This window comes from Xiphias gladius, chromosome 3, assembly GCF_016859285.1.
Source record: "Xiphias gladius isolate SHS-SW01 ecotype Sanya breed wild chromosome 3, ASM1685928v1, whole genome shotgun sequence".
Lineage (NCBI taxonomy): Eukaryota > Metazoa > Chordata > Actinopteri > Istiophoriformes > Xiphiidae > Xiphias > Xiphias gladius.
The window spans coordinates 13,639,756-13,659,488 of NC_053402.1; the positions used below are offsets into that span (position 1 = coordinate 13,639,756).

The 19,733-nt window shown below is 41.4% G+C and overlaps 3 protein-coding genes across 9 annotated transcripts in view; 1 reads left to right on the plus strand and 2 right to left on the minus strand.

Moving 5' to 3' along the window:
• The window catches only part of cep112 (centrosomal protein 112), a 98,949-nt gene extending 83,134 nt beyond the window's left edge, over positions 1-15,815 (minus strand). For 2 of the 6 annotated variants that reach the window (XM_040123609.1, XM_040123612.1), the window contains exons 1-8: positions 15,445-15,814; positions 14,912-15,017; positions 14,532-14,722; positions 14,067-14,230; positions 6,924-7,008; positions 4,519-4,596; positions 1,509-1,556; positions 1,321-1,395 (exon numbers count right to left, since the gene is read on the minus strand). In XM_040123609.1, coding sequence (XP_039979543.1) covers positions 1,321-1,395; positions 1,509-1,556; positions 4,519-4,596; positions 6,924-7,008; positions 14,067-14,230; positions 14,532-14,722; positions 14,912-15,011 — 741 coding nt within the window. In that variant the 5' untranslated portion in view covers positions 15,012-15,017; positions 15,445-15,814. The other 4 variants (XM_040123607.1, XM_040123606.1, XM_040123610.1 and 1 more) reach the window with 4 other exon arrangements.
• Positions 15,816-16,921: 1,106 nt separating this feature from the next.
• Positions 16,922-19,733, plus strand: part of prkcab (protein kinase C, alpha, b) — a 103,821-nt gene continuing 101,009 nt past the window's right edge. The window contains exons 1-2 of the mRNA XM_040122914.1: positions 16,922-17,212; positions 17,569-17,600. Coding sequence (XP_039978848.1) covers positions 17,046-17,212; positions 17,569-17,600 — 199 coding nt within the window. The 5' untranslated portion in view covers positions 16,922-17,045. The remainder of the gene's footprint in view (positions 17,213-17,568; positions 17,601-19,733) is intronic.
• LOC120787250 (DNA-directed RNA polymerase II subunit RPB1-like) lies at positions 17,879-19,626 on the minus strand. 2 transcript variants are annotated; one of them, XM_040122923.1, is made up of 5 exons: positions 19,491-19,626; positions 19,311-19,369; positions 18,109-19,240; positions 17,990-18,024; positions 17,879-17,917 (listed from the first exon to the last, which is right to left on the minus strand). In XM_040122923.1, exons 1-4 carry the CDS (start codon positions 19,511-19,513, stop codon positions 18,012-18,014), a joined length of 1,227 nt encoding a protein of 408 aa, XP_039978857.1. In that variant the 5' UTR covers positions 19,514-19,626; the 3' UTR covers positions 17,879-17,917; positions 17,990-18,011. The 2 variants fall into 2 exon arrangements, with proteins under 2 accessions (XP_039978857.1, XP_039978852.1); XM_040122918.1 differs by having other exon boundaries at positions 17,879-17,920.

Genomic DNA, 19,733 nt, shown 5'->3' on the forward strand with positions numbered 1-19,733 from the left:
GGTAACTGTGTATGTCAAAGTAAAGTTGGTGTGGGTGTTAAATATGGTCTTCTGAGATGTGACAAATTTATATTCCCACCACACACAGCTATATGGAGCCAGTCAGCTTGTCTGAGGAGGGATCAAACAGCATGGGACTTGCTTTAATGTTTTCGTATTGGTGTTGCTACATTCAATATCAGCCCACAGGTAGACTGTCCGACTTGGGTGGATGTGTACAGGAGTGCGTCCACGCATATGAATCCTCTTTCAGCAGTCATAAACGGAGCTGTGTTATGACAGGTCAATATACAAGACCAGTCTTGTCTGTGTCTTCTCCTTTCCCTTTCTTTCCGTCCTTTGTACCCCCATTCTCTGCCCTCTCCTGGTGTAACTAACTGGAACACTTTCCCTGAGTAGACATGAAAAAAGCAATGGCTATTACAGCCAAGTCATGCTCAGTTTTATATTTAACAGTGCGAGTAAAGGCGGATGGTGGGGGGAATGAGTGGTGGTTTGGGAGAGGCAGGGAGGGGCAGAGGGGACTTCAAAGCATGCTTTCAGAATGGGATTTTCAGCTTAAATCCACATAAGGAAAAAACAGTCATCACTGGGAGCTAGCATTATTTTTGTCTTTTAAGAGGAATGCTCACCTCAGCCATTTCAACAATACAAACAATGCATGAGGATGTATGTAGATGGTTGTGGGGATTTCAGTGTTTCCCACAGGTTGACGATTAACTTGTTGTGGTGGGTTGAGCGGCGCAAAACCAATGTACATGCAGAGACTCATGTAGTTTAGAGGGAGAGAGTTTAACCCAGGTTATTTTCTTTAGGTACAATTTACTGATGTCCCCTTAACGCCTCACATGCAGTAGATGCTAAAAGTTACCAATGATCCCTAAACCTGTCATATGTAGGCATCAGTAGATGCTAGCTAGACGCACTGAGAAGCCTGTAGGCCTCAATCAGCTACTGCAGCACACGTAACTCAGACAGGTGTGTTGTCAAAAATTAGTTTGAAAAGACTGAAATAAGGCCTAAGGTTGAAATCAATTGATTTTATCTACCTAGGTGGGTCTTAATCTACCTGGGTGGGCCGCCAAGTAGAGTATGGGAAACACTGGGTGGCTAATGCCATAAAGCAGTAAAGGGATCCTCTCTGTATGTGTTCAACACTTGCTTCTATAGAAATGGATATAAAGGGCAGTCTCTTAAATATCATGTACTGCCTTTGGATACGCAAAGATATGGCATCGAAATTATTAAAAAGAGTTCTGATATTTATCACACAAAGACGCTTTCAGGTACAGCTGGTGTTTGCTAAGAGCTGGTACATACCTCCTTGCTCTGTACAAGCTGTGGGCCCTGATCGTTGGCCAAAGTGCTGTTCCTCCCAAAGGTTGACTTGAAAATCTACAGAGATAAAGGGGAAAGAGATTATTTGACAGGGTGACTGTAAAGTTCAAAGACAGCTCCTTTGTCTACATAACAATACATAAACCACAAGGGACCCGCTGACAACTTACCGGAGACAAGGGAATGGGCTTCTCTCGCAAATACCTGGGGTTTTCAATCTGAAAGAGTCAACAGAAAAACTTCAGACCTCTCTTTTTGTTCTTCCTCTTCTAACAAAGCCTTATTTCTACCAGAATCTAACCTCCACCCTCAGTTTCTAAACAATGTGGGAAGCACATCAAAAGCCCGGTGCTGTGGCTTGATTCTCTTCTGTCAACTCTTGTCTGTTTAGAAAGACAGCATGCGTCAGGCTACTTCAAGGCATTGTGTGTGTGGCCAGATCTGTTTCCGCTCTCAGCTACTCTATTGCCAGTCCGTTTACTGTCAGATGGAGACAAATGTGTACACATCCTTGCCAAACACTGACACAGCATGTTCTTTGATTATAATATGAAACACAAAAGACGGAAAAAAGAGTGAGCTGCTAAACCACCTGAAAGTAACAGGGTCATGGTCCAAGTGATTCTAAAGCATTACATCAATACAGCTCAGTAACTGTGACCAAACTGCAAAAACTGTGTGTCGACAACCTGCTATTTTTATTTTTATTTGACGACCCCATTACTTTCTTGTGAGCTAAGTATCATACAGCGTTTCTCTCTTATGCACTGGGGCTATCTGCAGGTGTTGCCAACTACACAAAGCAGTAGAGTTGACTTTGGAGACTACAGCAATGACATCCAGTAAACAGTTCTGTTGCTAATCTCTTCAACATGGGGATGAAGGAAGAGGAAGAAGAAGAGGAGGGAGAGGAGAGTAGTGTGGGACAAAAAAAAAAAGGATTTAATGTTGTGAGGTGGCACAACCCATACGAAGCTAAGCCAGAATGAATGAGAGATGAGAGAACAGAACCCGAAAAAAACCTCAGAGTTTGGGACTAGAATAGTTACAGTGACAATCTGTTGCTTCAGGGTGAGCCAGTGACAGGTGAAATTGATGAAAGTAGGTCTGTCTCCTCACTATGCCTGCATGATACAGGTAAAAACAGGTCAGACATTTTATTAGCTGACATACTGTAAGCCTTCAACAAAAGGAGACATCTGGCTTTGCTACAATCAGGTCTGTTGTCAAAATATACACACACAGAAAGACACGTGCACAAGAACAGACCACTCAACATAGTCAGTGCAGAGCAGCATCAGCAGTGAGTGCCATGGTGTGTGATGAATTGCTACTTAAATTTGGCACAGGCTAAAAAAAATAAAAATAAAAAAAATCCATATTTACCAAGTGTTGAATCAATCAATATCCTTCTAAACTAATGCCCAGGCTGAAAACAAGAATGGGATTTATTTTTATACCCACAGACAGCCAGTCATCAGATTTGATTGAGCACAGCCCACAAGGCAGGGAAGACATGTAGACTAAATGCTGTGGTGTAATGCTGGCACAGCGTGATACTAAACTTGGGCTTGTTGCACACGTGTATGCCCATGCCCTTCTGTGTGTGTGTGCGTTCATTTGCTGCGTGCCCACACACACACGCTCCTGTGAGCAAATGTTTGTCCAGCCTCACAGCTGGCACAGTGTCCTGTGTCATTGCAATCTGACGTGGATGGATGGATGGACGCAGAAGAGGAACGACACTCCACATCACAAGGCCGGGCTCTCCAGCCAAACAAACATACTGTGATTGATGGCTTCCTAGTTTCGGACTGGTGTTGAGCAAGCCGTAAGCACACCCACCTAACTACAGACAATGGACGGCCAAGTGGCAGAGACTACCATTAAATTTTGTACTGTATGAAGAAATAGGTTTTATAGGTTAAGTTTTTACACAATTTCCTCTAGTCTGCATGTTTTTTTTCTTTACGGGTAGGTCAGTGCATACTGCAACTAACTACTATAACTCCAACACACAAGCCACAGACTAAGTGAAAGATCAAACAAATGTTAGTCCAGCTGACTCAGGCTTTGTGTATCTTAAAGGAATTCCTATCCGAGTCTTAAGCAATCTGCTGTTTACTGTCCAGTATGGCTACCATGCTGACTACACCAACTTCATTACATTAGAGTTGAAATGAACAAACCAATATGGACTGCTTCAGAACATCTAAAGCAAAGATAAAGATGTGGTAGATAGAGGGGTGCTCAGTTGTGCTGAAATTTTGTCGGAGCTGCGTGCTTTGAAGCAGTGCATCTATGAAACTTCTGTAAACTTGAAGGGGGGTTGTGTGTGTGTGTGTGTGTGTGTGTGTGTGTGTGTGTGTGTGTGTGTGTGTGTGTGTGTGTGTGTGTGTGTGTTCGTAAAGGAACATCTGTTGATTTGAAAGATGCAGGCTTGGGGGAGTGTTGCCAAGCAATGCATCTTATCAGCGTCTCAACACAGAGGAGTGCAGAGCGGAGCAGTGCACGGCTTCACGTCTGCTGATAGAGACCTCAGATTACCTTAGTATTGAAAGAGAGAGAGGGAGAGCAACGAGGAGAGAGTCAGCAAAGGCTTGATGGACAGAGAGAGGGCGAAAGACAGAATGGCAGAACAGAGAGAAACAGAGAAAGAGAAGGAAAGACAGAAAGAGGGGGGGTGTTCTGTAAAAAACATCGATATGTAAGTAATGTGGGAGAAATGACAGAGGTGACAAGCAAACGAAAAAGAAAAAGAGAGACTCGGGGTCATGCAGGTGAGGAGATAGGGAAGAAATAAGGGAATAAAAGAGATGAGGGCAGAGTGCTTATCAAGCCCTGGCCTGTTGCACTCCAGACAAAGGAGATAAGAGAGGTGCACATATCGTCAAATGCTCAGTTTACACAACCCTTCTTCCACTCCTCATCCTACCCTCACATCCTACAATAGCACTGAGGTGCCTAAGGAAGTGGTTTCAAGAGGACATAGGTGAAAGAGATTTTTTTTACTCTTTGCTCAGCAGTGTGTATGCATTACAGCTAACTCAGCACCATTGCACTATTGATTTAGATTTACTCGTGAGGTCAGGTATCCAGAGTCACTGTCACTGTAGATGAGCTGCAACGTGTTGGCAGCTGTATGTAACCAAGAAGCTCAAGGCATGCCCCTGGACTCACCCCCAGGTTCCAGCTGTTGAGACGAGCCTCCAGGTCACTGTCATCTGGAGACATATCTGCCTTCAGCGCCCCATCAACCTTTGGAGGTAAAGAGGGAGAATGGCAAAAACAAAAGGGAAGGGAAGGGAAGGGATGATATAGATTAGAGGAGGATTTTTTAAAATTTCTGACAGCACTTTGATTGGCAGTCTGGCCTGAGGAAGAGAACAAGAGACTGTGATGGAGGTCATTATTTGAAACAATATAATTTTTTTTTTTTTTTTTTTTTTTTTTTTTTTTTAAAATCGGCAACAACAAAAAGGTTCTTTAAAAGCTTAAAGATATACAGTACATGCACATGTGTTCTCCTCCCAAACAAACAGCATTCTACTCCCTCGTTATCTCTATCTCTCCACCCTTTGCTCCCTAACTCTCCTCCCTCTCACATACAGCACTCCAGATGTTTGGCAGTTCAAAATCATTTCCGTCACGCAGTAAATTCCACAAGAGGGGCACGCACAGCTATGCTGCCTGTCATTCTTGTTTTCCCCGGCCTTTTGTTACAACTGGCCTCCGGATTTGTTTTATACAGTATAATTTGAATGCTTCCAGGGGTTCTGTTGATACAAGATCAGTTTACTCGAATCGAGGTCAGGCAGCATGGTTGAAATAGGGGAAATATCTAATAAAGTTGAGAGAGTGATAGGGAAAGGAGAGATGTTGTTGAATTTGATTAGGATCTAGTGGCGTGTGGACCTTGGATGTACCTCTGTGGAACTGCACTGACACAGAGAAATGGCAGGAATAGCTCAGGATTAAATGCCCCTTCTGATTAAAATGGCATTAAGGTCCCAGGGCCTCAACTCTCGAACGAACAGGGTAAATGTTTCATTTCAATATCTGGGAATGCCAAGTATGCGGGTCACCGGCTGTTCAAAGCTGCATGTCACAGTCTCAGTATCGTACCAGGAATTAAATGCATTGTGTTATACACTGATAAGTATGAACGGCCTTAAATGGTTTTGGTCACAGATGTGCCAATGAACTGTATATTGGCTTGTACCATGAACATAATCGCTCAGTGGCGACTTTATTAGTACATTTTTACAATCTAATGCAATGCAATACAAAAACCCTGCAAAATCATCTATCTTTAAAGCTCATAATGTTCTGTTTTGGGTGACATTGTCGGAAATCTGTAGATTCAATTATTCATATGTTTATTATTGAGGTGTTTATATGTTTTTGTCTTTCCCATTTACATACATGAGGGGGACAAAATATTAGAAAAACAACTCAATATAATGTAGTCTAGTGCAACACTAACTATGGCATCAAGGCTAAAACATATGATTCAATCAAAACATTTCTGACTCTATCACCAAAGACCAAACATTATGAGCTTCATAAAGATAGATGCTGTGGCAGAGCTGTTGTATTGGACTGCATTACCTAATTAAGTAGCCACTGACAGTAGATTCACGATGGTTTGATGAGAATAACACATTAAAGGCCCATAAAACATATTTCTCAATCAGCTTCTTATTATTAGAGATGTGGACCTCAATGAACACACAATTTTCTGACAAGGTTAGGACAGGTTTGGTTGTTTCACATGTTTCTGCTGTTTTTTTCTGTGTTCTTCTTGCTGATTTGAAGTGGGCGAGGCTCTACTGCCAAAACGCAACATCACCTGTTTCAGTGAACCAATCAGGATTTAGCAGCATATGAATTGAGTTTTACACTGTTTTGAAATATTAACTTTTTTCAAAATGTAAAGTTTGATTTTTTTTCTCTCTGTAGTCACGAATATTTAATATTATGAAAACAGACAAACAAAAATGGTCACATCTGACAAGGGTTTCTATTATTTTGTCCACCCCACTTACTATATATCAGTAATGTTATTATAATACAATATAATTAAACAATGCCACAACCACACAGTTGAATCAACGCCCCTCTAAAACAGTTTAAAAAAAATCTGAGCATTATATCCCTCATAAAAAGAGCAGGATTTTTTTAATGGGGCTGTTGTGTTTGACTGCATTAGTTTTAGATGGGTGTATCTAATAAACTGGCAGCTCAGTGTATGTAACTGTCAAATGCATTGTGATCACAACCATTAGCTACATTTTTGTTTCCTTGAACCAACAACTTATGAGTTCTGGGAATTTCCTCTGACTTCATGGGGAAATTAGAGCAGGAATTTCCAAATTGGCTTGCATTAAAGAAGAAAGCAAAACATTGTGGCTACTATTTTTATTGGCAAAGGCAGGTTTGCTCTTAATATTTCAATGTGTCATCACAGCTACCTTGCAGCAATCTAGAAATCTGAAAAACCCAACTTGTTGAATCTTAAGACAAGTATGCCAGGGAAGCCCCTGAGATGTGGTTGACAGTTTGAAGTACAGTGATGAACTAACCCTTCCAGTGTCCTGTCTGGGTGACTGTTTGAGTGGACTGGAGGCTGTGGGTCTCAATGGGGTCTGCTCCTCATACAGCCTTCTCCTGGAAAACATTAAGTGAGAGAAAAACAATAAGAAAAGTGTGAGAGGTTAACGTACAGTATGTGTGCGTGCACGTCTCTGGAGTCTGCTCTCGTCTGTCTGTTTGCATATGAATGTGCTTGCGTAGGCAGAGTGCCTTGCTATTTACGCAGATCAACATCTGGCATTGGTTGCATGGTTTGTGGTCTGCATTTCATCCCATCTGAACAATAAACGTCTCTGCTATACATCAGTCTGTTTCCATGCACAGCCCACATGGCACCAGTCTATGGGTTGTTCAATCTTTTTATAATCATACAACTCAATCATTGTCCCTCATGATGTCCATCATGGTTGAAACAAGCAGCTTAACAGGGAAACTGCTTATATTCATTGGCACAGACAGACACACACACACACACACACACACACACACACACACACACACACACACACACACACACACATATATATAGGCATAACTGAACTTACACTCTCATTAAAAGCAGGCACACGGGGCACTCATGTCCCACTAATTCTAATTAAATGAAGAGGTAGATGAAGACAGGCGGATGTATGACAACAATGAGGAAAGAAAATGTTGTCATCTAATAAAGACATCACATTACGTTCTAGAGGGCACTGTTTCACACTTTCAGTTTGGAGCCTATGGGCGTTCTTTTCTTCCCATGTAATTTTTTTAGCATTCCTGGTATTGAGAATTTTGAATCTCATTTGTCACAGGCAATGTTATCTCATGTATGAAAGCACTATTGCTGTGGGGTTTCTGGAAAGACCGCTGATACTAAAACAGGAGGATATCTGTGCAAGCAGATACCTGCAAGAGTCACCACTGTAATTTGTGTCTTTTACCTTAAATCCCATAAATTAGGGAACACACATTCAAAACCAACACAGTATTTATATAGCTTGCAACTCTGTTGACTGAGTAAATATTATTGTAGATTATATAGATATTCTACCCTGCAACTATTTCACAGCAATAACTAATGAATACAAGGTTGGCTCAATTATTTCTATGCCTGAAATATCTGGATCTTGATAGTATCGTAAGGATTGTTGGCTGCAATGGCTCTAGGTACTATTTAAAACTGTTATATTTAACTGGACACTGACATTAATATGTTGTATTTATTTGCCTATTATATTTTTTATAAAAGACCTATCAATGGAGCACTGTGGTTTTACTTTTACTTGCTGTTATAGAAATGACATCCAGATTGTAACTTTGTGTCTAATTTAATTCTTTGGCTCTGAGAATTAGAAGTCCAATGAGGGACTTTAATGGTCTTCTTGCTGACATTTAATATTTGTGCCTTTTCTTAATTAACGTGTGTGTGATGACTGCTTTAATAATTGTTAACAGAATGTTTCGTCAACCAATTTCCTATCTTAGCCCTTGAAATTCTGTGCAACCTGTCTCTGTATACATTTAAAAAGTTAATTTTAATCTTTATTCACTTTTAAAAATGGGTTTTTTGCTCAGCCCCTTATATAACTTTTTGTCTAACTTTTTACTTTTATTGTTTTTTGTCCTTATGCTATTTTATCAGTCTTTGTCCTTTATTGTTTGTGACAGCTGGAAATCTGCTGGAAAACATTTTTTTAAACCTGAGTCAGGCACACAGCTGGTAATGTTTCTTATTGCTCTGTTGTTTTTCCAGTTTAAAAAAATAAAAACAAATTGACAATGAAAATGAAATATGTTTCTCATGTTTTAAAGTATTAAAGAGATTTTGCTAAATATGATTCTGATTAATAAGAGTGATAACAGAGACTCTGAGGTTAAGACTACTCAGTTATAAAAGGCATAAAATATACAGTAACATAAGTAATGTCACTTTGAACTGTCCCTATCTCTGCATGAGCACCAGGGTTTTAGATACTCAAGAGGAGAACCTCACTGGGAGCCAGGTTCTTATTGAGCAAGGTTTGTTGACTGATTTGTTCATGTTTAATTCATTTAAAGAGTGTGCAGTGGCCTGAAGAGTTACGATATCAACTCCTAAAAGGTGCACAGAGTTCTGCAGCCCTGTATAATAATATGTAATAATTACATTGTGCTTCTGTAAATGTATGGTTGTGGAAGTCTCTAAGTGATGTGCCCTGCGTTGTAAATAATGTTTTATAAATGCATCAATTGTCCTGAACGCGACCAAAGCACTGATGCACTTGTTTTCACATTAGTTACAATGAGAGGGCAGCAAAGTCTTGCAACAGCTGATACAGTGACTGAGTGAAACATGTGCCTAAACGGTTAAAATTAAAAAATAAAACTATCACATGAAAAGACCAATACCGTTTGCAATAATTCTGTTAGGAATAAAACATTGTTTCACTCATGTATAATCAATTATAATCAAAGGTTTAAATTAAACCCTGCAGACTTTAGCTTTTGTGTACTCACTCACTCCTTTCGTACATAGTAGTTTGTCTGTGCATGCGCATATGGACACACACACCTGCATGCACATGCACAAACACATGCAGCTGTGAAACTTGGACAGGGGGGCCAAGCTTCGCAATCTTGGGCCTCTAAGTCAACAGGTGGATGAGGATAATTGAATCAGATGTGTCTGGAGTCTGAGGCCCAGAGATCAAAGCAGTCCCAAGTCCGGCCAGAGCTACGCACACGCGCGCACACACACAGAAGAAAATGAGAACACCATGTAGAGCCTCAGAAGCTGCAGCTTGGCTGATTAAAGCAGCCAGACATCCATACCCAAGCCTGACCTCCAGGTGCATAGCCAGAGGGCCAAGGTCTCAGCCTCGGGGCACTCTCAGGAAAGCAGTCTGACCTTGGGACACAAACATCCCTCAGCCTCTACACACCCTCCAACATAACCCAACAGCACCTGGAGGCTGGAAGATCAGTGGAAACATTCTGGCCTATGAGGGAGAGACAAGAGGCGTTTACACCAACATCAACGGCTGACTCCTGCAACTGCAAGGACAATGTTATTGTCGCACTTACCCAGAGGAAAAAAAATAAGGGCGGGAGAGTGGAACGCGGCGTTAAAAGTTTTCATGTGTGTGTGAAAAGCACACAGATGGAAGGCAGAAGTCGAGGAGAGACAAGCGGAAAAATAATAACAGAAAAAAGGGGAAAAAGAGGCCTAAAAGAGAGGCTATAGAGGATGGAGAATAGAGCTACATGCAAAGAGATAAAGCCAAAACTACCTGCTCTTCAACTAAACTTTAGCAGTGAACCTGACCACAGCGGTGCCAATTACCAAGTTAACATTTCAAAACCAACCCACACTTGACATTTTTCCTGTCACAACTTTACCATTATCTCTCCCTTTTGAACTCAAGCTGAAATATAAGAAGATGTAGTGGAGACTAATGTAGACTAATCCTAAAGCTGTTTTGTATGATCCTTTGACCCTCACTGACTGAAGTTGCTTTCCCATACCATTCCTCGGCCTAAGTTAGTGCTATAGATGAAGCAGTGGCTCCATCTTGCGGCTAAATTAGGAATAGCACAGCAGTAGTGGAATGCACAGTGGAATTTATCCAGGGGATTTTAGACTAAGGAGGTTGAATGACGTGTCTGTTAACACACACAAACATATTACAAAACAGTTACTCCTCAAAACATCCCAAAACCCTCCCAACTATGCCTTTTGATGTTGAAACTTGAATTGGATCTAACAGTTTCACAAGCTAAAAAGCCCTGTCCATCTCCTGACTAATGGTGAGTGAGACAGATCAAACGTTACCACATCATAGGGAGGGACTCAGATGAGTTCCTTCCATTTAATCTTATCTAAATGAGAGAGACACATAAAAGGACTCTTGGCCTGAATAATTTTCTCCATCAGGACAGTAGCCTCTGATCTGAGCGTCTTTCATGGTCTTATCGCAATCATACACTATGGTCCTCTATCCACACACTTTATAGCAGAGAGAGGGAAGAGCTGTGCCTTATAGAAGGTAGCCACTTTGTTTTGAATCACTTGTAATATAAGCTATAGAATTTATTATGCAAACAGACTGATCCTTTTGGTCATACAAACAGTTCAATAATGATTTAACAATACCTCACTGGTAGACATCAAAAAGTCTGATCATGTCATATAAAATTGAGTCTTTTGGAAAACAACAGCCTTTGTTTAATTTAATCAACTGATTAAAATATATCTATTTAAAATAAACATAATTAATAAACATCTAATACTGTGTGTCACTGCTACTACTCTGCATTAGAACATAATAGTTCCCATTGCCTCTACATTGAAGGAGCAGTTGATTAAGTCTGCATGGTGACTTTTTAAATGAATTTAATTATGTCATTTCTTCAGTGATATTGTACAAACTCAAAACACAGAATTAAAATGTGGTCTACTACTAGGACACAGGCTAGATAATGCAAGCTTAACTGTGACAAATATTTGAAGACAAGTCCTAATGATCATTTTCTCAGAATCGAATATTCTACAACCCCCTGACAGCAAAAGTTGAATTAAATGTGAGAGAAAAGGGCCTGTGCTCTTTCTTACACAGTGAAACAATGGATATGAAGCTCTCTCTACTACACTTACAGCGCTCTCTTTTTATTATGCTAATGAGCATATCAAGCCACTGGGCTCTGATTTGCCTTTCCTTGTTAATTGGAATGAAAAACCCGAGCCATTGCTAACATAACTTTGTCAAGCCCCTGAACTGCCTGCAGTCAGAGGAAATATCCTTGAGCAAACTAGGATGACTGATGATTTAGTGAAGCATATTGAAAGACCTCACACGTGTGTGTGTATATGTGTATGCATGTGCATGAAGCCCTGTGTAGTACATGAGCTCTCAGTCAAGCCTTTTTAATCAAGCTGCACAATTCTAAATCAAAAATCCAAATATTTAAGTTTTACGCATTTAGCTGATGTTCATACAAGAAAAGAACCCAAGCAATTTAAGTAACAGAGAGTAAGCTAATGAGCTAGCAAACTTAATTCTCTTCTTTCCTCTCTTCTCTGTAGGAGTTAGACCTCGGGTTCAACCACTGGAAAGTGTAAAGAGGAGAGGAACAGAAAGATGGATAGAGAGTACGAGAGGTACCTCATCCTCTCATGCTGTTTTGAAGTATTTCTCTTTGAAAAGTCAGAATGGACAGCTCATGCAGACTGATGCAAGAACTTGGCAATGTCTTCGGCTTCTCAGATAGTGCTGCTGTGCGAATACGATCTTCACAACCAAGATCAATGTTTTCAATCTGAAAAAAAGACCTTTAAAACAGGATGCCTCGCCAGCTGGAACAATGGGAGAGCTCTCTTTTCAATAATCTCTAATTCTGCAGGAACATACAGTAATACCATAATAGAATGCCCATATTTGACTTTTGTCTGACAAATGCAATGTATTTCAATAGAGAGGGTTGCTAGAATCTCTCACCGCCATTTTGATAAGCACACATTAAATCTTTTAGGCATAAATGAGATTATATTATGCTTCCATTTAGGAAGCATAATATGCTAATCAGAAATTAGCTTCAGTCAATTATTTGAAATTTAGATCATGTTCCTCACAGAATCAGAAGAGCTCATTCAGAGGCAGCAATTTCAGATGTCAGCTAGATGCAAAGAGTTGTGCTAAGCACCAAATGCACTATTTAAAATATATGAAAGATCTGACTGATATACACTCACCAAGCACTTTATTAGGAACACACATCCACCTAATTATTCATGCAGTTATCCTATTAACCATTCATGTGGCAGCAATGCACTGCATAAATTAATGCGAATACAGCTCAGGAACTTCAGTTAATGTTCAGAGTAAACATCAGAATGGGGAAAAAATGTGATCTCACTGACTTTGACAGTGTCATGGTTGTTGGTTGGGCTAGTATGAGTATTTTTGAAACAGCTGATCTCCCGGGATTTTCACGCACAACAGTTTCTAGAGTTTACTCAGAATGGTGCGAAAAACAAAGACTATCCCTTGAGCGGCAGTTCTTAAGACATAAAGGACTTGTTGATGTGAGAGGTCATGTGAAAATGGCAGATTGGTTGGAGCTGACAGAATAAGCTACGCTAACTAAGATTACTTAATTAAACTACTCTTTACACCTATGTTGAGCAGAACAGCATCTCAGAATGCAAAACACGTTGAACTTTGAGGCGGATGGGCTTCAACAGCAGAAGACCACTTCGGGTTCCACTCCTGTCAGCCAAGAACAGAAATCTCTGGCCGCCGTGGGCACAAGCTCAGCAAAACTGGACAGTTGAAGGCTGGAAAAATGTAGCCTGGTCTAATGAATCTGGATTTCTGCTGAGGCGTGCAGATGGTAGGGTCAGAACTTGGTGTCAACAGCACAAATCCATGGACCCAACCTGCCTTGTGTCAACAGTCCAGGCTGGTGATGGTGGTGTAATGGTGTGGGGATTTTTTTCCTTGCACACTTTGGGCCCATTAATACTAATCAATAATCGTTTTAATGCCACAACCTATCGGAGTATTGTTGCTGACCATGTGCATGCCTTTACGGACGCAATTCACCATCTTCTAATGGCCGCACCCAGCATAATAATGCACACATAAAGTAAAAGTCACAATGCCACAAAACAAAAGTAGTCTCTGGTTCCATGAACATGACAGTGAGTTCAGTGTACTTCACTGACCTCCCCAGTCACCAGATCTGAATCCAGTAGACACCTTTGGGATATGGTAGAACAGGCAGATTGGCAGATGAATGTGTAGCTGAAAAATCTATAGAAATGATGTGATGCAATCATGTCAACATGGACCAGAGTTTAAAAGGAGTATTACCAGTATTAGTATGGTGTTTCTAATAAAGTGCTCGGTGAGTCTATATTCTTAAACTTAAACTCATAAGTGACACTAAACATGGTGTGATCATTAGAGTAAAAAGAGAAGGATGGAAACATTTTTATTTAAAGCAATGCACTACAGCTAAGAGGAAGAAATTTGAGCTACATTGGGCCTATCAGCAGCAAATCTTACCAGTGTAAGCACCAAAAAAAAAAAAAAGCTATTTCCAACACAGGAAACCTTCAAGCTATACCTGTGTATATTTGACCAAGATGATGTACAGTGGAAAAGTACCTGTGATGAGTTGCAATAGGTGTGGAACTGGTTCTCTCCTTAACCAGGCCAACAGTCAAACTGTCATCGGTAAAGCAACCTAGCTCTCCAGTCACCCAGTCAGGCAAACCTGCATTGCTGTGCTCCACAGAACGACCACTCAGTGGCTCATCAAAGTAGATGGACTACAATTAAAATTCAAAGACAGGAGATGATGATTACATTAATTAAGTGTAACAGTATATGCAAATCCTTTACAATGATAATTATTGAGTTGCAACAGCATTAGATTGAAGCTACAATCTTTTTTTTTAACTGACTTTGGCTATGTCACCTTGCAGAGAAAAAGACTCTTCAAGTAAATTTGACTATGAAGTGCATTATACTTCTAATTAAGGCACAAAAGTGTTTTGAAACCAGAACATTGTCTTGCTGCTAGATGGCAATTTAGTTATATTTACGATATGATGAAGCAGCCATTCTTACCATGTAGGTAGGGAGTGTCTTGAGGCTGCCCGCTTCTGGTTTGCTGGTAAAAGGCCCCTCCAGGACCCCTCTTTTGAGCATGTGAAGGAGCAAACGGGCATACATGTTGCGGTTCTTACGACCTATCAGACCTGAACCACACGTGGCTGGGTCACACAGCTTCTTTATCCATATGGCACATCGCTGGCGCTCTGAGAATATTGGAAAAGAGAGGAAGAGGGGAAATTATGTTACGGGTGATTAAACATATCACCTTACTTTGCTTAGCATGATACATGTTCTTGAAACAGCACAAAGAGTAAAAAAAACAGAATCTGCAATTAAGTTTGCCACAGCAGTGATGCTTAACTATGTTTAATAGACATTAAATGAAATCCCACCTGTCTTGTTGGCGTGCTTAAGGACATATGGCTTCATGTCCAGTAGAAAATGGTCAAACTCAGTTTCCAGCCTCTCCCATGTGTCCTCGCGTTTGCTCATGGTGTTCTTAGGGGATGAATAAATTGTTATCACGGCTAATAATAAAATACTCTGTTGACAAGCATTGTCAACATACGTTAGCTAGCTAAAGGAGTGCTATAGCTGACTTACTCTGTTTCAAAACAGAGTAGAGACCATGTCATATGAAACATTATAGCATCATTTGAGGTATTGCTGGCATAGCATGACATGACAGCTACCTAATAACTATAACTAGCAGTGTTAACAAACTAGCTATACGCTATTTAAAAGACTGATACTAGCGCAAACATTAGCAAAAATGTTGCCACTAACGCTAGCCGAGCTAACGCAGACCAGTCTAACGCTCGGGGACGACTACTGATTCGTACAGACTTTCATGAACAGACTAATGGCGTGCTAAAAAGGCACCGTGTTGGTCAAAATGTACTGAATGGACTAAAAAGCGACGTACCTTCGGCACTGACTTCGCCGCTCAAAACGGTTCAAAAACTTCGGCGTCCCCCACTTTACGCCACATCCGTTTTCCGTGGCGGCTCGGCGTCTACCTGTCGCCATAGAAACTGCGCGTCACCGCGAGTATTCCCAGGAGCACAGTGGCCTCAATGACTGTGAAATGAAAGACTCTGGACCCACCGGGACTCCTCCTGGAGTTGGCCGTCCGGGAAAACTGAGTAACCGGGCAAGAGGGGCCTTGGTCACTACTCAGCGGCGGGGACAGGGAGACTGGTCAGAATCGGGGGAAGGATGAATGCAGCCAAATACAGAGAGGTCTTCGAAGAACACCTGCTCTAGAGTACAGCAAGACAATGACCTGATGCAGAGACCCAGGACAAGTCTCTGACAGTCCTTGAGTAGCCCAGCCAGAATCCAGACTTAAACCCCCATAGAGTATCTGTGGAGAGACCTGAAGGTGGCAGTTCACAGACGCTGCCCATCCAATCTAATAGAGCATTGTTGGGCGAAATGACAATTTTAAACCATTTATGATTAAATAATCAACACAACAAGGTGCACAAAAAGCGAAGGGGTCTGAATACTTTTTGAAGCCACTGTATATCGTATACTGAACGTATTTTGTGTGCAGTTCAGTTGTCAGTCTCCCTGTTACATGGCCCTTTTCTAAGCTTGATCAAAACCTGCAATGTAGTTTAATTCCACAGTATGGCGCACAACACCAGAGGCTGTTTCTGGGATTTTTCAGCAAAGGGTGGAGGCACATGTCGCTTACAAGTACTCCTCGTATATTTTTCTTCTTACAGTGTTCCCGGTTTAATTGGTCGTGTGTACCAACGAAATTAGCACTAGTGTGAAACTAAAAATCTAGTTGAAAAAGCACAACTTTATTCTACTGTAGTCCTATGAAAATCGAATTAAATCCAATGGATCTAACTAATCAATAAACAATGTGGTAGGCCTGTCAAGCTGAAGTCTCTAACCTATTCCAACTTTGCACAAAAGCAGATAATTTATCAGATATGTACAAAAGTATAGAAATCAATAGTGGGGAAAAAAGATCTCCAAACTCATTTTGCCTATAGATATAGGCCTAAGTCAATGAGGCCAAGATTAGGAAGCACATTTAGTTTCTAACAAAGTGCAATTAGCAGACCATTGTGTGGTCTGTAAGGTTTCTCGTCACCTTTTTGCATCATGTAGGACTGGGTATCTTTTATATGTAATTAAATATATATTGCTCATCTTGGCCACATATCAATGCATCAGTAGTGTGCAGACAGGGTCTTTCACTTTACATCAATAATGTTAACTATTTTTCCAGGCATCTAAAAGCCACTTCTGATAAACTTGTCAATTGTGCTCTGAAATTGAAGCGAAATATTCCCACAGTACGTGAAGGCAGACTTCGCCGACGTCACTTTGAATGAAAAAGAAGCGCTCAGCTGTGGTCCGGGCAGAGGGGAGGCGTGCGGTCCGTCAAGAGCGCTCCAGCAGAAACGGCACGGCTTGTCAAGAGCTGTGAAGAGACAACCTCACAAGGCGGTCGGGACAACACGAAGTCGTGGCTGTGTCGTTTTTTTGTTTTGTTTTCCTACTATGGCTGACCATCTTTTACATTATAATGACTCAGCTGGGGTTGGGAACCGATTCGCCCGCAAAGGTGCTTTGCGGCAGAAAAATGTGCATGAAGTGAAAAACCACAAATTTATTGCGAGGTTTTTCAAGCAGCCGACGTTCTGCAGCCACTGTACAGACTTCATATGGTAAGCGCCCCTCATGCACCCCTGTGTTGAGGCAGCTGCTCTAGACAACCTGTCACTCTGGTTCAACGGCAGAATTTCATATTTGTCATTGCTTTTAGCAGTGGTTTTGTGCTTCAGTAAGTTAAACGTTCACATTAATATCCTAGATTTGACTGAGTTTGCAGTTGCTGTATGTCCCCTTCAAATTGTGCTTTTGACCCATTTGTCATAGCTCTAAACGAGCTTATTTCTTAGAGCTCTTACACTTGTAGATTTAAAGGTTTTGCTGAGGCAGTTGAAGCGTCAAGAGTCTGCAAGTTAGTGTTTACGTTGCTGTGGTAGACCACCATTTAACACTCGTGCCTTTGTCGTTGCAGGGGATTTGGGAAGCAAGGATTTCAATGCCAAGGTAAACCACTTGCATGTTTATATCGGTGCACTTGTTAATGACAGTCAGACACCAGTGCAGCCCGACATCATGTGTCAAACCCCAGCCCAAGACACCTACTGTTTAGAGCGCCACTTTACACTGAACGCAAGAGCTGCACTGTTCATTTTGCAATTTGTCTTGTTCATACGGTTTTCTAGTGCAGTTCACTGGCTTAGCCTCCTTTAAGGATTTGCAGTTGTGTTTCGAGTACATGAAGTTGCAAATCTAATCATAAATTGATGACCACAGCAAAAAAATTCAAATTTAAGATTTTTATTTTCTTCAGAGGGCACATCCTTCTGCAAGCAATAAAGCAGAAGTTAGTCACAGGACAGGTACTTTGAAACAAACTAAATAAAAACATTTACCTGTTACTTTAACACATCATGGTCACCATTTGGTTCTGGAAGACAAAGATTAAGCATAATTTCAGGGGGTGTGTGTTCATAAGCATTTGCAACAAATCAGTTTAAGGTAGTTGACATACCTTTGAGGGTTCTGTACACCCTTAGGAGCAGCTGGCTGACTTGTTGCAAGCCCTTCACCTGTCGCGCTTACAGGCATTGGAGGGGGAAATTGTGGCGAGTATGTGGATTCGCTGAAGACATACCTGCCTCGCTGGTAGGCGCTTCTGGACTGCATACTGTAGATTGGGGGTGAAGGAGGCAGGATTGGTTCACTCACTCTCTGAGAAGGGAGAGTTTGGGTGCTGATGTCTGGTTTTTGTGGAAGCCTAGGGGAGTTCTCATGTGGCTGGTAACTTGTTTGACCAAACCTAAGGTTCTCTCCAGAGAACCTAGAGGATAAGTGTCCCTTCCCAGGTGTATAGACAGGCTGGGCTCCTACATTAGCTGGGTAACTTGGGAACGAGGGTTCTGAGGCATATCCAGTTGGAGACCCCTCACTCATGTAAGGAGCTTGGCTGTACCCTCCTGCAGAACTGGAAGTGCCAACATACCTTGGAGATGGCGCTGTATTTTCAGAGGGATATTGAAAAACCTCCTCAAAGACAAGATGGGGAATGTTACGCAAGGTGCCTCCATGTGCACTTGAGCCAGTGTTAAACGCCTTTTCTCGGGAACCAAAACCTAAGTCAGTCACTTTGTAACCACTGCTAACTGGGTCAGCCTGCGAAGAGTCAAGACTTGGAGACTTTGCAGCTTGAGCGGTGTAAGATGTAGCAGGCTCATAGTAAGCAGTTAGACTAGCATGATGAACAGGACCACCAGTGCTTGGAGAGGCCTTCATACTGTTTGAAGCCACAGCATTAAGTGATGTTGCCTGAGGCTTGATAGGGTACGGCTGAGGCTTTGCTGGATCACTTGGCAGGTAGTTGGGTTTTAAAGGAAAGATGAACGGTTCAGCAAGGTTTTGCAGGCCCCAGTCTCTTGGATCACCATTAACAGGTTTCTCTACCTCAAGAGCATTTGGCAGTTTTTGTGGAGTGTTGACAAAGACTGGCTGCTGTGCCACTGAAGGCTTGTTGTAGCTTGTGTATACAGCATCAGTCGGCTGGCTGGCTGAAGCCTGCCAGTTACTGCCAGACGATAGAGAGTTCCATACTTCATCTTCTCCCTCACCAATGTTACGTGAGTCAGTCTTGTAAGGATAGCCATACCCTGTAGAGAAAAAAAAAAAATTATGAATTTGATATTTAAGGCCTAATGTTGTAGTTAAGAAAATCATTACCTTTTATAGCTGGTAAACCAGAACTGCCATTAAACAGCAAAAACAAAGTCCAGGAAATCCTGCATGAGAGGCCAGTTAAAAAAAAAAAAAAAAAAAAAAAAAACAAAACATTTAGTTAAAGTCCATTTTAAAATGAAACAAATGAAGTTATCAGAAACTCACAGCATCAATAAAACATACCATAAAAGGCATCCAAGAGCCATGGCTGTTATCTGAGAAGCAGCACCCTGTACTCCTCAGAAGCTATGGTTTGAGACAAGCAGATTCACAGGACTAGCTGGACTTGAAAGTAATCTCTGACCTTACTATACAGCCCTTGGTGTCTCTTTTATATCAGCACCGAAGGTCTTACTTAATGAAGACCATTAGCAGCAGCTGCTCACAGAGCAATCAGTGGCCATATTGTTAACAGGTGTGGCAGCT